Raw genomic sequence first — 14,506 nt, 5'->3', positions numbered from 1 at the left:
GAACATAAGCTAGTAACATACACATTTTTCTAGACTATGTTACTATCTCCATAGTGGGTAAGAACATCTATGTAGTGTCATGCAACAATGTATTTATTAGGTTATAGACTCATTGTTTCTTGGAGTGTGTGATATTTCGGTAACTTAGCTAGTTACCACAAGCACCTCTCTCTTTATTAAATATATGCCACATAAATAAATTTGTATTGGAATATGTGATGTTACTCATAGATTCCTCCCAATTGCGACCAGCCTAAAACCACAGTCGTCTCTCTGTTTTGCGTCTCGTCTCGGGCTCTCGGCTGAAGAAGAGAAGAACCAAAAATGGTACTACTCGGAACTCACACCCCGAGCCCGTGAATTTCCGTCGCGTTCCTCGATTCCTTTCGCGCAGGCGCGGCCGGGTTCGACGCCGCGCGGCGCCGGCGGTCCGCCCGGTCGTCGCGGCGCCCGGTTCGGTGCAGGTTTTGCCGAGATGACCTCGTCTCTGATTTTGTTTTTGTTTTTTTCCTGGGGATTTCAGGACAGGAGGGCGGCGTCGCAAGGGGATTACGACGAGCAAGGTGAGGCTGCTGGGCTTATTTGTGTTTCGCGCAGTCTGCTGCGGAGAAGCCGAGCGAATTTGTTCTGGGATTTTGGGATCTGATTCTGGGCGTGCCTGTGCACTTGCGCTGCGCATTGAATGACGTGCTGGTATGTGTGCAGACCGGCGGGTGAAAGGCGCCGAGGTGTTCGTCGGCGGGCTGCCGCGGTCGGCGACGGAGGGGACACTCCGAGAGGTTGGTTTTGTCTACAGCCGCCAACACCCACTTGTGTATGAGGTGTTGCTTGTTGGTGTCATTCAGGAATGGTGTACTGCGCAAGGACAGACTATTACCTCAAGTGCTTGCATCTCCGATGTGATTTGTAGAAGCCATGTTTAGGAACAGTATATTGTCAGCTGAATAACTGTCTGGTAGCATTATATATTCCACCGTTTCGCATTGTTTATCTCCAGCTATAGTTTTCTGCAATCCAACAGGGGGTGACCAGCTGGTTTGTAGGTTAATCTGAAAACCTGCTAATGGCACGGTTTACTCGCCCATTTTAGATGTGGATGTTGTGTAAGACATGCCAATCAAATCAAATGTATTGGCACACCTAAACCATGTTTTGTATCTACCAGAAGCTTAACTGGTTCTGTAATTTTTGGACGTGGCTTGGTAAATCTGTCTGCAGGCAATATTGTCGTGCTCTAGCTAGTAATAACAGAAATATGTAGTACTACAATGGCTAGAAATTTCGCTTAATTATTGGTCATTGGACTGCTGAGCTTTAAGTATATTTTATCCATTGTAAATTAATAATAGTTACATAATTGATTCGTTAACTTTCATCTATTCATGTAAAAAAGGGTGTTTTTTTTTCATTTCTTCTGGTTGCCACATACTCGTTGGACTGACCATTTCATGAGCAGATATTTTCTACTTGTGGTGAGATTGTTGACTTACACATAATGAAGGATCAGAATGGTGTTTCCAAGGTCTGGTTTTATTGCAACTCTTATGACATTGCAATAGATGTTTCGATTCTTCAGACATAGTAATATACTATCGAGTAACTTTTATCACGAATTTTATCAACATTAATTTTCCCAAACTTCCTCAGGGATTTGGATTTGTGAGATTTGCAGAAAGGGAGTGTGCTTATATTGCTAAAAGGCAAAAGAATGGGATTGAGGCAAGAGCACCAAACTTCTTTTTAGTTGCTGTAGAAATTTCCATATCACACATTATATGTACATATGTTTTAAAACTTTCTAATCCCCCATTTCCTCAAATCTCAAGTAGAATCTAGGAAATAATCAACTGTTATCTTTACTATAAGAGTACTTTTTCAATGATATACTATAAGGAACTAGACATGATTGCAAATAAATTGGTGACACCCACCAACCTGCTTTTTATTGTGGCTGAAATGGCTAAATTTAGAGGTTAGTGAGGTAAATTCCTTCAATTACATGACCAGAAAAGAAATTTCAAGTTAGTTATTATACACTCCACCTATCAGTATCATAAATTTGCATGCATTACTAGTTCTTAATAGCTCTGTTAGTCATTATACTTATTTAATGAGCTGTTTATATCCTTATCAATATCATAAAAATGTTGTCACAAGTTCACCTTTTCTTCCCTTTGTAGTTTTGTGTTGAGTTGAGAGAGAAAGACGCTAGCTTTCTTATTCAGTATCATGGAATTAAACATCTTTATTACATCACATATATTAATCTTGACATGAATAATATATTTGTTGTTTGTTCTCTACTAGCTTCAAGGAAAGCGACTAGCTGTTGATCTTTCTTTGGATCAAGATACACTCTTCTTTGGAAATCTTTGCAAAGGTAAGCTTCACTCAGAAAGAACCTTCATAATCAGAATGCAGAAAATTTCCGAAAGCATTTGATCCATCAGATTAGTGCTTGATCTTCTACTTAATAGTTCGAGACCTAAATGAAGGAATGGAAACAGCTGCAAGATCCGCTTACTTCTTTCTCCTAGTCAGCTCTTATCTCATATTGCCCACAAGCTGTTCACAATTGCCCAACCAGAGATATCTATTAGAAGTATGAAAGAACAAATACTAAAAATTATCATGGCGAAGTTCTACTATTCTTTTTTAATATAAGACCTGTTTTTTTGTGCAACAGCTGATCACTCCACCCCCCCCCCCCCCCATCTTTTTAAAGATTGGCATTCTGTGTCCAATATCTTGATCGAAGTATGGAGGTCAAAATAAATAGAATAACAATCAATACGGAAACAAAAATCACATGACTATACAGTTGATGAAATTGATACCGAGGTCAGATTCTCTACTATAAAAAGAGATACAGTTGATGAAAAGACCAAGCTATCAAGTCCAACCTCTGTTTTCATTAAAAGAAGGGAAATATTGTTTTTCGTCCTCAACTATTACATGAATGTAGCTTTCACCCCTGAACTCTAAAACCACTCAAAGCTGGTCGCTCTACTATCATTACAGGGCAATTTTCATCCCTTGGAGCAGTTGGCCTTTTGAAAGCGGTTTTGAGTAATGTGGCACTGACGTGTAGGTGTAGGCCACATCATCACCACGTGTCTACCATGTCACAAATACATGGTGTTGTGGCTGATATGTAGGCGCACGTCATCCAAAACCGCCTTGGAAGGGACAAAACCGCTTTGAGAGATGAAAATTGGACGGTGTGGATAGTTGAGAGACCGACTTTGGGCGGTTTTAGAATACAAGGATGAAAGCTACACTCAGACAATAGTTGAGGGGTGGAAAACACCCATTCTAAATTTTAGATATATATTGGGTCTGACAAACTTTTGACTTGTACTGTGAACAGTTGTTCTTGACAAAATTTCTTGTTAAAATGTTGGTTTATGAGAACTTTCTTATGAAAAAACCGCATGTATATTATCACCTAAATTCTTATCATTGCGCTATCTATTTCTTTTGTCAGAATGGAGTGCTGAAGAATTTGAAGAATTGATTCATAAGGTAGAACATGTTTCCTTTTATTTTATGTTTCAAGAAAGATCACTGGGATATACAATTAGTGATACAATTCTTTGACCTTCAGACATTCAAAGATGTCATATCAGTTGACCTTGCAACGGCTTCAAATCTTGATTCTTCAACGAGCAAAAGGCGTCTAAATCGAGGCTTTGCGTTTGTGCGATTTTCTTCTCATGGAGTAAGTATCTATTCTTTATTCTGTGCTAGGAAATCCGTTTTTGGTTAACTTCATCATCCAGTGCATTCTATTGTGGAAGTCATGACCTGATAGTTTCTTTATCGAACATGACCTGATAAGGTGGGTTTGAATTTTTTCTGTTGTTTAGTATTTTCCAATTATAAATTATAACTATTTAAAGGTGCATATAAATCAGCTACTTTTCATACCTTCTTGACTTTGAGATTATGTGTATATTTTTTTAACATCTTTCCTAGCTCCTAGTTTACTATAGTTGACCATAGCCTTGTCGGTTGATTTATCTTGCAGGACTTGACCAATATTATTGCCTCTCAATTTTATAAACAATCCTATTGGATGAAACCATCTTATGTCTATATCAGAAATTCAGAATATGTGACTAGATTCTATTGATTCTTCTGCTTATCTGTTGGTGCTGCACAGTGATTCTGCACTTTATTGCTTGCCATAAATCTGTCTATCTAGCAAAATAAGTTCATCAGACAGTCCATCATTACATGCTCAAGTAATCGCATATCCTTAGTGCTGCTACCTCAGTTTAGGAAGGTAGACAATGAATTGACACCAAGTTACCAACATACCTTTGTTCTGCTGACAAGCAGCCCATCTCTTGGAGTCATATACTCAGTGTTGGTTATGAACTTTTATGACGTAACATATTTTCTCATCCTTTTCTCTTATATGACTGATTAACATTGCAAAGGACAATCTTCTGTGCTCAACTTTTTGCGTATGAAAATGTTCCCCATACATTCCGGATCTGCAGAAGATATGAAAACCAAAGCAAACAACTTTATACTTCTGAAGGTGTTGCCCGTATTTAATGTCTCCTACAAATCTTTGTTCGGCATACTTGTAAAGAAATATCAGAATTGCAGATATGCCGCTTTCGATTCACACATACCTCCAATCTTTGATCAATCTCCAATCTTCACAAGGATTTCTATCCACTACACTAGTTCCTTTACAGAGTGCAGGAGACAGATATGGCGGCATATCTTTCCTATATACGTATTATATTATATTTATAAAGTTTAGAGCTGGTAGTGAGTCCACTCCTCTTTCTCCACTTCTACTCGCATGGAGGACCAACATCCTTGCAAAGAGCACAAATACACAAATACACTCATACTCGCATGTGGGACCAGCACTCTTGCAAAAAGTACAAACAACATGTACGGTCTTACTTGCAAAATTTGAAACAACTTCTCGCTCAAATCTTGTGATGGCCCTCGCATAGCCATTTCAGTTGCTCTGGTTCATGACCGCCCACAACCCCTCGACTTCCCATTCTCATTTTTTTCGTCGGAACCACAAAATGGTTGTAAGAAACCGACACTCTTCCGATGATCTCCAATGCTGGTGACCTAACTCGATATTTTTGGTGGTTTCGTACCAACGCACGGGCACTGTGCTAATTTTTATGTTAATCCCTAATCCTCTCTGATTAAGTAGATGACCTATTGTGACAATTGCTACATCTGACGAGACATTGCATGCAAGGAGGGTATATTAGTGAGTTATACACCAAAAGAATAATTTACACCTTTGCTTAAAATTTCTGGGTGCAGCATCTCTGTAATGGGTCTCACGGATCCCACCTGTATATATGTTACCCAAAGTGACCAATGGTTAAGTAGTTACAACTTACAAGGTCAGCTGCAAGCTGCAAGGAGAGGTAGTCAAGCCAAGACTTGGCTGACACCTTATCCACCGGGTTTTTAAACCGATGCAACCAGAGGTCTAGATCATTTACAGATGTTTGTGACGGTTACAGCGGCAGTATGGTTCTCATTCTTGAAGATGGTGAGCAGTGCTTCAGGCCAGACGCAAGGGTCTAGGCCAGCAGGAGTAGCAGTGAGCCAAAGGTCTTGAAATCTTCCTGTAGTTTGTAAACCGAGCAGATTCCAGACTCTGGTGGCAGCCGGGCAAGAGACAAACAGGTGTAGAGTGTCTTTGGACCGGAGCAATGCGGGCAGTGAGCATCAGGTGCGATATGTTTGTGGAACAGGTTTGCTCGTGTATTTTAGTCTCCCTCTGATAACAGCCAGGCCAATATCTTGATCTTGCTCGGGTTTCTAAAATGCCAAATTAAGTCAGCATGATCATCTTCCACTACTTCCTGCATTAATATGTCGTAGACAGCCTCGGAGGAGAAGCTGGGGCTATGCACAAGGAAGCGCTCATCTGGACTGTCCGACAGCTGGAAATCCTGTAACAACAAAGACAGAGCAACAAGCTCGCTCGAGGCAGCGTTGGTTAGCCGGTTCATGAGGTCGTAAGTAGCCCGTAAAGCATGATGTGCACAACTAGGACGTGTGTGTTTGTGGAGTGGGAGTAGAGGTTTGGGGAAGCTTTTGCTAGAGGTTTGTTGGTGGGTCAAGTGTCATGCCAAAAGAACGTTTTCTGGCCATTGTTTGAGATCACGAAAGTTATGTCTAGAAGCTTTGGTAGCTAGGTTTGGATAGCTTTGTTAGGAAGGAGGGTTTTGGGCAGGAAGCTATTTGTGGTAGGCTAGAGAGGTGTTGTTGCTTGATCCAGTAGATCCAGGGTAGCTGAGGTTCAGTGGTGTCTGTAGGCAAATTTCATTAGGAGACAGTTGTTTTGTGTAGCTAGATCTTTGATACCAAGACCACAAAACTTTTTGCCTTTTCGGCTGCTGAAGAGACTTGCTCGGGGGCGCAATGTTTGATTGCGTGGAATTTATGGAGTTTCAGTCACCTTGACAACAGGAATGACAATAAGTCCTTCAGTTCCCTCTTCCTCTTCTATCAGTAACTGATATCTGAAGTATCTACTTCGTATTACGTATATTCTGTTCCAACTTCTGTCATATACTACCCCTAGCCTTGTCTTTCCGTTCAAATTTTTCGGACGCATATACTTGGTTCCATCAAAAGACATTAAAGCTAGCGAGCCACTCAGCTCCATGCTATGTTTTTAAAGCGTCCCTAAGGCGACGCCTAGGCGTCGAAGCGCTCCCCCTCCGCTTTGGAAAATCGACCGCTTTGGGCGCCTAGGCGCCCAAAGCGCCCGCCTAGGCGCCAAAGCGCCCCCCCCTCCCTAAGGCGGTAAGGTGTCGCCTTAAAAACATAGGCTCCATCTTTGTTTTTGGTCTTCATTTTTCTTCAGGGATCAAGGGTTTGGTCCTCTGATAGCATATGCAATCTATGGCGCTTCCATTACGTGCTGAATGTGTACTATGCCGTTGTCGCTATTTATTTTGGTTCACTCTTTCTTTAGAAACTGGGAGAACATGTGGTGGAATCAGAAGTCATGTATAGGTAGTACAGCTCCAATGTTTAATTCGAGTTTTAGCATCAGAAAGATGAGAACAAGTATGTAGGAATAAGGAATTGGAATATGGAAATCAGCATTTGATCTCATCTCTGCAAGTGATTGAATCATGCACTTCCTTGTTACTCATTTTATTCTGTAAACTGTTGTCCCCTCTCTCTCCATCTCCTTCGTAATTTAACCCATCAGATACTTGCCAGTGACCGAGCCTTTCTGTTTTGGAAAGTCTGACAAGCTGATCCTTCATTCATTTCGCCATTTTCCTTAGCTTCATTTCTGCACAAATGTACTGCTCACAATCTTAAGCTGACATTGCATGCGGCGGAGTCTCACTTCTGACATTAATCATAGCTGCCAATTATGTGTATGTTTGTCAACATATTATGTTGGTTCGTCACTGATCTGAGATTATGCTACTGATATGTATGCAAAAGGGAAATATCTATATCATCACGGAGATGTTCTTTAGTCCATGTTATCTGAACAGATCATCTTCCTTTGATTCCTTTCCTCCTAAAACTATCGATCACACATCACAGGCTGCAGCACGTGTACTCCGTATTGGTTCCAGAACAGATTTTATGCTTGGTGGTATTTTGCATCCAGCAATAAATTGGGCTGAGAGGGAGTCTAATGTGGATGCTGATGAAATGGCCAAGGTAATTTCAATGGAGAACATTTCTTCTTAATTTCAGTATAGCTATTTTATGTTTTGATTGTGTTCTCTATTCTGGTGATACACAGATTAAGACTGCTTTTGTTGGTAATCTACCAGCAAATGCCAACGAGGAATATTTGAAAAAGCTTTTTGGACATTTTGGAGAGGTTTGTCTATCAACATGGCTATCACATATTTGCATTTACCAATCTTATCTGTGATGTTAATCCTAAAGTGACGTGTAATTGCTGATTAGGTAATTCGGGTTGCGGTCTCAAGAAAAGGACAATACCCAGTTGGATTCATTCACTTTGGCAGTCGTTCAGTAAGTAGTTGTGTAAATTCTGATATCATTTTAAGTTGTATAGCTCAAGTTATAACCAAGTAATTTACATTAATTTTAATTGATTGCAGGAGCTTGACAATGCAATAAAAGAAATGGATGGTAAAACTGTCAGCGGACCTAACCGAGGACCATCTTTCAAGATCCAGGCATGAATAGGAATACCATTTTTTTGGGCTATTTCTTGCTTCTTAATTTGTTTTTTTCTGCTTTTGATTAGTCAAATTTAGCCATGGTACTGTTCATCACAACAGGTTTCAGTTGCTCGACCTGCAGTAGAGAACGATAATAAGAGAAGTCGTGAAGAGGTGAAAACTAGAAGATCAAATGTATCAGGAGGCAAGCCAGATTATTCTCATGGCAGATACGGACATGATTCGATTGAACGGCAAACGAAAGCTCCAAGACTATCAAACAGGGTATGGGTGATACACCATATAATCATTTTGTACTAAAGCCAAGAAGTCAGATTTATTTGTACAACTGAGCTAGCTTTTGACTTGCTAAAGCTTTAGCTCACTTATATATCTGTCTAGTTGTCACAAGATCCATCGTATTAAGACTTGATATTGTGCTAATAGGTCTAATCTTTGGCTGATGCACGTTGTAGTACAATTGCTCTAAAATTGAAATGGTCATTAACCTGGCAGCTCTTGATGCTCTGATATAGTCTTGTCTGTTATTGAATCAGACGGTTGTTGTCTCTAAACGCCTATTATATTTCCATACAAAACAACATAAAGTATAAGATTTGACATCAATACTCGCAGCACGGTTCTTGTGTAGGAATAGAGGGAGTTGAATAAAATGCGTACTTCAGAAAGGAAAAAAGGTGGTATCTTTGTTGACATATTTGCGTTTTTATCCCCTAGGTGTCTGATGTCACTGATCCCTATGAAGCAGCTGTTAATTCACTACCTTCAGCCGTCAACGAACTCTTACTTCGTATTTTACGTCTTGGAATTGGCAGTCCATACGACGTAAGTAATTTGTTAGAAATGTTCCTATTTATCTTCGTTTTTTGAGGGTACGGAGCATCATCGTCCTGTATTTTTCTTCCCAGATTGACATCCATTGCATAAAGAGCCTCAGTGAGCTCCCTGAGTCAGGTGCTGTTGCCGTCCTTAATCAGGTGTGTAATTGTTTCACGTAGATGATCTCTGAGCTCTTACCTGAACTTTTCTTTTCCAAAAGCCTCTTACCTGGGCTTGAAATGGCACTATTAGTCTGATTAATTCTCGATGCAGTTTTTGATAACAGGTTCTGACAAACGCAATAAAGGAGAATATTTCCTTTCATTAATTGCTAAGGTTGTTACTTATCTTATTCAGCATCTCCCTTTTTCTTTCGTGGCTGTATTTTTAAGCAACTATGCATTCTAATGTATGGAGTTTTGACTTGCAGCGCAAGGTTGAGGCTTTTGGCGCAGCACAAATATTACAGGATACTACTTATTTGTCCAGAAATTCTGAAATACAAACCAAGCGATACCGGCATCAAGATTACGATTACACAGCATCCGGGTAGGCATCCTCGAGGGCAATGAACAAAAGGACATTGGCATGATCCTGTTTCTCTTTTACGAGCTTAGTAGCTTCTCTGCTTGCATCCTTTTACTGGGTTGCTATTGCAAATATTTCATGTGAATATGTGATCATCGAGATCCATTTTATTTGCAGGAGCAGTAGATACAGCTCCCTAGGCGGTTATCCTTCCTCCTCTTATGTTGACGATCCAATTGTGTCTCAGTCAAGAAGATATGCCGAAGAAAGACCCGCTGTTGTAAGATACCCAGAGCCAAGACTGCGGCGAGAAGAAGTACTACTTGAACCACGACCAAATATTGGAAGGCAACTAGATCGAATATACACACAAGAACAGAGTTATAACGAAAGATCCGCACATGAAGCCAGGCAGGACACGGGAAGGCATCTAGATCGAAGAGACATACATGAGCATAGTTATAAGGAAAGGTCGGCACATGAACCCAGACAGGACACTGGAAGGCATCTAGATCGAAGATACACACAAGAACAGAGTTATAATGATAGATCAGCACATGAAACCAGGCAGGACACTGGAAGGCATCTAGATCGTAGAAACATACATGAGCAGAGTTATATTGAGAGATCAGCACATGAACCTAGACAGAACACCGGAAGGCATCTAGAGCGAAGATACACACAAGAACAGAGTTACATTGAAAGACCAGCCGAAGCTGTTCTCTCTAGGGAAAGAAGATTGGTATCTGCCACAGGGTACGCCACAAACATAGAACCAGAATTCAAGTCCAGGTCCTCTGCTGAATATTCTGCTGAACATCAGCAGATGAGGTTTGATCCCTACACAGGGGAGCCTTACAAGTTTGATCCCTTCACTGGGGAGCCCATCAGGCCAGAAGCAAGCCTGCGTCGCTCAGGAAGCTTATACTGACCGGATTGACTGAAGAAGCATGTTTTGGAATAAATCCCCGGCACCTCTCCGTGAAAAAAGCCAGTGTGCGCTTTACCTGGCTATGATTTGTGATACTACCTGACATTATGAAACACTCCTTCCGTTTCAAACATAAGGCGTATTAGGTTTTGTTAAGACAAGGCTCTGACCAAGAATTACTTTGTTAACATGTGGTTTATATGGCATAAAATTGGTAGCACTAGATTCTTATTCGAAAGTGTTTACTGATAATTTGTGATATTCTTTTTATCATGTATATAAACCACATATTAATGGAGCAACTCTTGGTCAAATCCTTGTTGTCTTGACGAAACCTAGTACGCCTCGTATTATGAAACGGAGGTGCGAGAGCACTGGAGTGTGTTTTATGATTTCGTGACCCCTTCTGACATTTTTAGTATGCACCAGCACAAATGCTACAATCTAAATTGTTAGTACTCTATCAGCAATTGTCACAAACTTTCTTTTTTCTACTCTGGCTTTGGATGCTGGCTACTCTGGCTTTCTCATGTTTACTCATCAAAAGCATGGCAAGCAAGATAACCGATTGACCAGATGGCAAGAAAAGTGGAGATCTGAGGCTTGCTAATGCCACTTTCTTTTCTTCTACCACTTGATGGCTACTTAACTTGATTGCTTAATGATGATACCCTTTGCTACTTTGCTTGACTTGAGTTAATGTACTGAATACTCATGCTAGCCAGGTGTATGAATGCGCGTGCAATTCGCTAAAAAGGAGCTCTACTATAACTTGTGAACGAAATTGCTTACAAGCTGCTTTTCTTCCCTTGTGTTAGTCAAGCTTTTGAAGTTTGAATCTGTTAGTGCTTGCGTGGAAAATGTGGTACTCCCTCTGATCCATATCACTTGCCGCAACGTTGTACTAAAGCTGCGACAAGTAATATGAGTAGGAGGGAGTACCTGATTATTCACCATCGAAGATGCTTTTATGTCATTATTATGAAGAATATAATTTTATCTCGTTATATTTTTTGTGTATGGTCGTGGTGATTTTTGCAATGACACCAGGGTAATGAGATAAAAATTAAAGGATTATTAGTCAAATCAGATGCTCCATCAGTCGGTTGGATTAATGGATACAAGCTGGATACCCATGGTAGGGCAAGAGGGAGACCCCCTCCTTCCTTATCATTGACACATATAGTGCCTAACTTGACACACAAGGACCAGTCTTCTTGATCATTTGCCAATTATTTGCAAACTCATCTCTGTCCGTGTGCCACAGTTCACATTGTTCTTTCTACACATAGCACATTATCTAGCAACAGTACTATTACTATTCTTGCCACTTCTCTTGTGGAAGCAATATTCCATGAAGAAGAAGAATTTGCCGAAACTAGCGAAACGGACCATTTTGTAGATATAACATCGCCGCGACCCAAACACTCGGCAACTAACTGCCACATTCATCTCAGAAAAGAAAAAAGGGGAAAAGGAAAAGAGGAAGAAAGGGGATAAATCAGGTGGATCATGGCATCACATTGGGAGCACATGTGGCAAAAGCTGATTGTGAGCAGCCATACAAACATGCCCAACAAACCAATAAGCTGGAGGAACAGTGAGATGCAGGGTCAGTGCTGGAAGGGAGCACGCCACACATGACCAGGGGAATATACATTGCAAGCAGCTGTGCCGCGTGCAGGTTGAGGGCCAGCAGCAGCAACAGCTTAGCCGCTATGGGAGATAGGCATGCATGCCTATCCATTATTCAGGGTCCAAGCCCCTAGTTTAATGGTGGTTATGGTGTCATTAGGGGCAGTGGATGGGCAGGACCACCCAACATACACCAGTGCACACACACTGGCACCGGATGTTGCATCTAAACCCCCCATTATCTTTTGGCATTTCTTCGTCCACTTGAGAGTTTGTACATGTGCCACCACGCCTCGACTTGTGTCTACCGGGCGGTGTTTATGCGTCGTGTTCGTCGCATTTCGGTAAAATGCCGCGCATTGAAACCGGTATCCCAAAATTCAAAGAAATGCAATTTGCGATCTACTATTATATTACACGGCTAAGATATTTTGAAAAATAAAAACTCTTGGCTAACCGACTACAATTTGGACGTCGGAGTCGACCAAGTCTCCATCCCAAACAGTTTGTGCAGCCAAACAAAATACTGGTACACGCACCCTGGTATTATGACGATGATTTGAACAAATCAACAAACAGTTCGGGGGTAGCCATCTTGGAAACAAACTAATCATTTGATTACTGCCCACATTACTGTTCAACTGTTTGAAATTAGTACGTATTCATGCAGGGAGATACGGAGAGGCCACCAAACCTAACCTACTACAGGATTCGATCGGTGACGTACGAGTTCCATCAGGAGACACCCCCGGTAGATGACCGACAAACTGATGATAATCAGGAGGAGATAATCGTGATTTTTCACCATGATTTATCTAATCTCGTCGTATTGAATCTCTCTGAATTATTTGGGGTGTATGTATAACATACTCGCGTCACGTGAGCGGTGGTCCTTTGTTGATCTGGACGTTGTGGTTGCGTGTATTCCGGGCTCAAAAATTCCTCGGTGCGGAAACGGCCGATTAATGTAGGAATGGGGGGGGGGGGGGGGGGGGCGCTTTGCTGGCGCCTTATCTCCTATGATTCTTCATCCAAGGAGCTGTGGAATTACTTGATTGTCCTTCTGTGTGGGTGGTGCCAAAGTGGATAGCGACTGGGGTGGAGTTTCTTTGGCAAGATTATGGCGGCACCGTCCGATCGAGAACCAGTGGTTCGGATCATCGGCAACATGCGAAGAAACCAGCTGAGATTCAAGCATATTTTATCAGTTCTCATAATTATTGCAAATGCATATATACCTTTGAAAAATTGATAGCATTTTCTTTCTGCAATACCATACAAATTACTCCTTTTTGGTGAGGGAATATGAACTACTGATAGGCACTAGCAAGCAACCAACTCAAGCTGGCACTGGCCTTTTCAAAACATTACTCTAAAATGTATTATCCACCACAAAAACTCTAGAATGTACAATACTAAGGATTTTCAGACACAGGCCATTGCTCGCCACACAATTTCAATTTTCTATTTCTGAAAACAAAAAATAAAATAAAAAATAGAACAAGAGGGGATGGGAACAGTGAGAGGTCGTATGGGGTGTTGTTTGTAATATGCTTTGCCACCAAACGAATTGACTTGCCACCAGTGGTCCATAACTCCACCCTCTCTTTTCTACCCTTTTGGATTCTTTCCTACCAAACTCAGCGCCCGTCCTTTGTTAGTACACAAACCAACCAGACAGGCAAACAATCCTCTCGCCGAACTACTTACATAAAGCAACCCTTAATTGCATTTTGTCACATAATAGCAAGAACCTCCACAAGATATAGATGGTTCATCCATAAGCAGTTAGTTAAGGTCGACATAGCAAAGCAAAAGTGCATGCCTCAACAACATATCTCAGCTAGAATGATGGGAGTACGAGCGAAGCCACACAAAGTCAACTGCATTATCCATGCGTGCATGTGCACGAAAAGATTCATTGCTCTTCAAAGGTAGTAGTACAATATGCACTTTGAGTGCAGAAACTCAGCCCAAAAGCTAAGCTGTTTGCATGTTCGCAGAATTTCGTCAATGCTGGCTGGCTGGCTGGCCAATTAAGCTATCTTTTTGGCTGAATAATTACTTGAGAAAACAACAAGGCAACAACAAACAATGAATGTTGGCAAGATCTGGGATCCATCGCCACTTTTCCAGCTCTCCGCCGTTAACAACCACCATCGAGCCCGTGAGTGATAGTACTGCCTCCTAGGTGTATGACTACGACTAGTACGCAGTGTCAATGTCAGTTCAGAGGAAGACTGAAGTTTTTGTTTTCATTGACCAAACAAAGTGCACAGTCCTAATTCCCGTTCCTAAGAAAATTTAACATATGCACTTTCGCCAGGTAATTTCCTACTTCGGAGTGTTTTCGTTGACCAATTGAATTTAGGTGCAGCGGCGGCAGCTTGGGAGGAAG

General features: G+C 41.3%; 1 protein-coding gene across 3 annotated transcripts; it reads left to right on the top strand.

Annotated features, from left to right (window-relative positions):
- The first annotated feature begins 210 nt into the window (after positions 1-210).
- LOC123102459 (uncharacterized) lies at positions 211-10,967 on the top strand. Of its 3 annotated transcripts, XM_044523820.1 has the most exons (18): positions 211-327; positions 524-563; positions 706-779; positions 1,457-1,522; positions 1,648-1,719; positions 2,308-2,380; positions 3,488-3,525; positions 3,608-3,721; positions 7,579-7,698; positions 7,784-7,864; positions 7,954-8,022; positions 8,112-8,189; positions 8,295-8,459; positions 8,913-9,020; positions 9,104-9,172; positions 9,288-9,350; positions 9,445-9,563; positions 9,720-10,967. In XM_044523820.1, the coding sequence occupies exons 1-18, from the start codon at positions 325-327 to the stop codon at positions 10,471-10,473; spliced, it is 2,106 nt and encodes a 701-aa protein (XP_044379755.1). In that variant the 5' UTR covers positions 211-324; the 3' UTR covers positions 10,474-10,967. The 3 variants fall into 3 exon arrangements, with proteins under 3 accessions (XP_044379755.1, XP_044379754.1, XP_044379753.1); XM_044523819.1 differs by lacking the exon at positions 211-327 and having other exon boundaries at positions 346-563; positions 9,726-10,967; XM_044523818.1 differs by lacking the exon at positions 211-327 and having other exon boundaries at positions 349-563.
- Positions 10,968-14,506: the final 3,539 nt, after the last annotated feature.

Source organism: Triticum aestivum, chromosome 5A (assembly GCF_018294505.1).
Source record: "Triticum aestivum cultivar Chinese Spring chromosome 5A, IWGSC CS RefSeq v2.1, whole genome shotgun sequence".
NCBI lineage: Eukaryota > Viridiplantae > Streptophyta > Magnoliopsida > Poales > Poaceae > Triticum > Triticum aestivum.
This window is presented reverse-complemented; position numbering and strand designations above follow the sequence as displayed.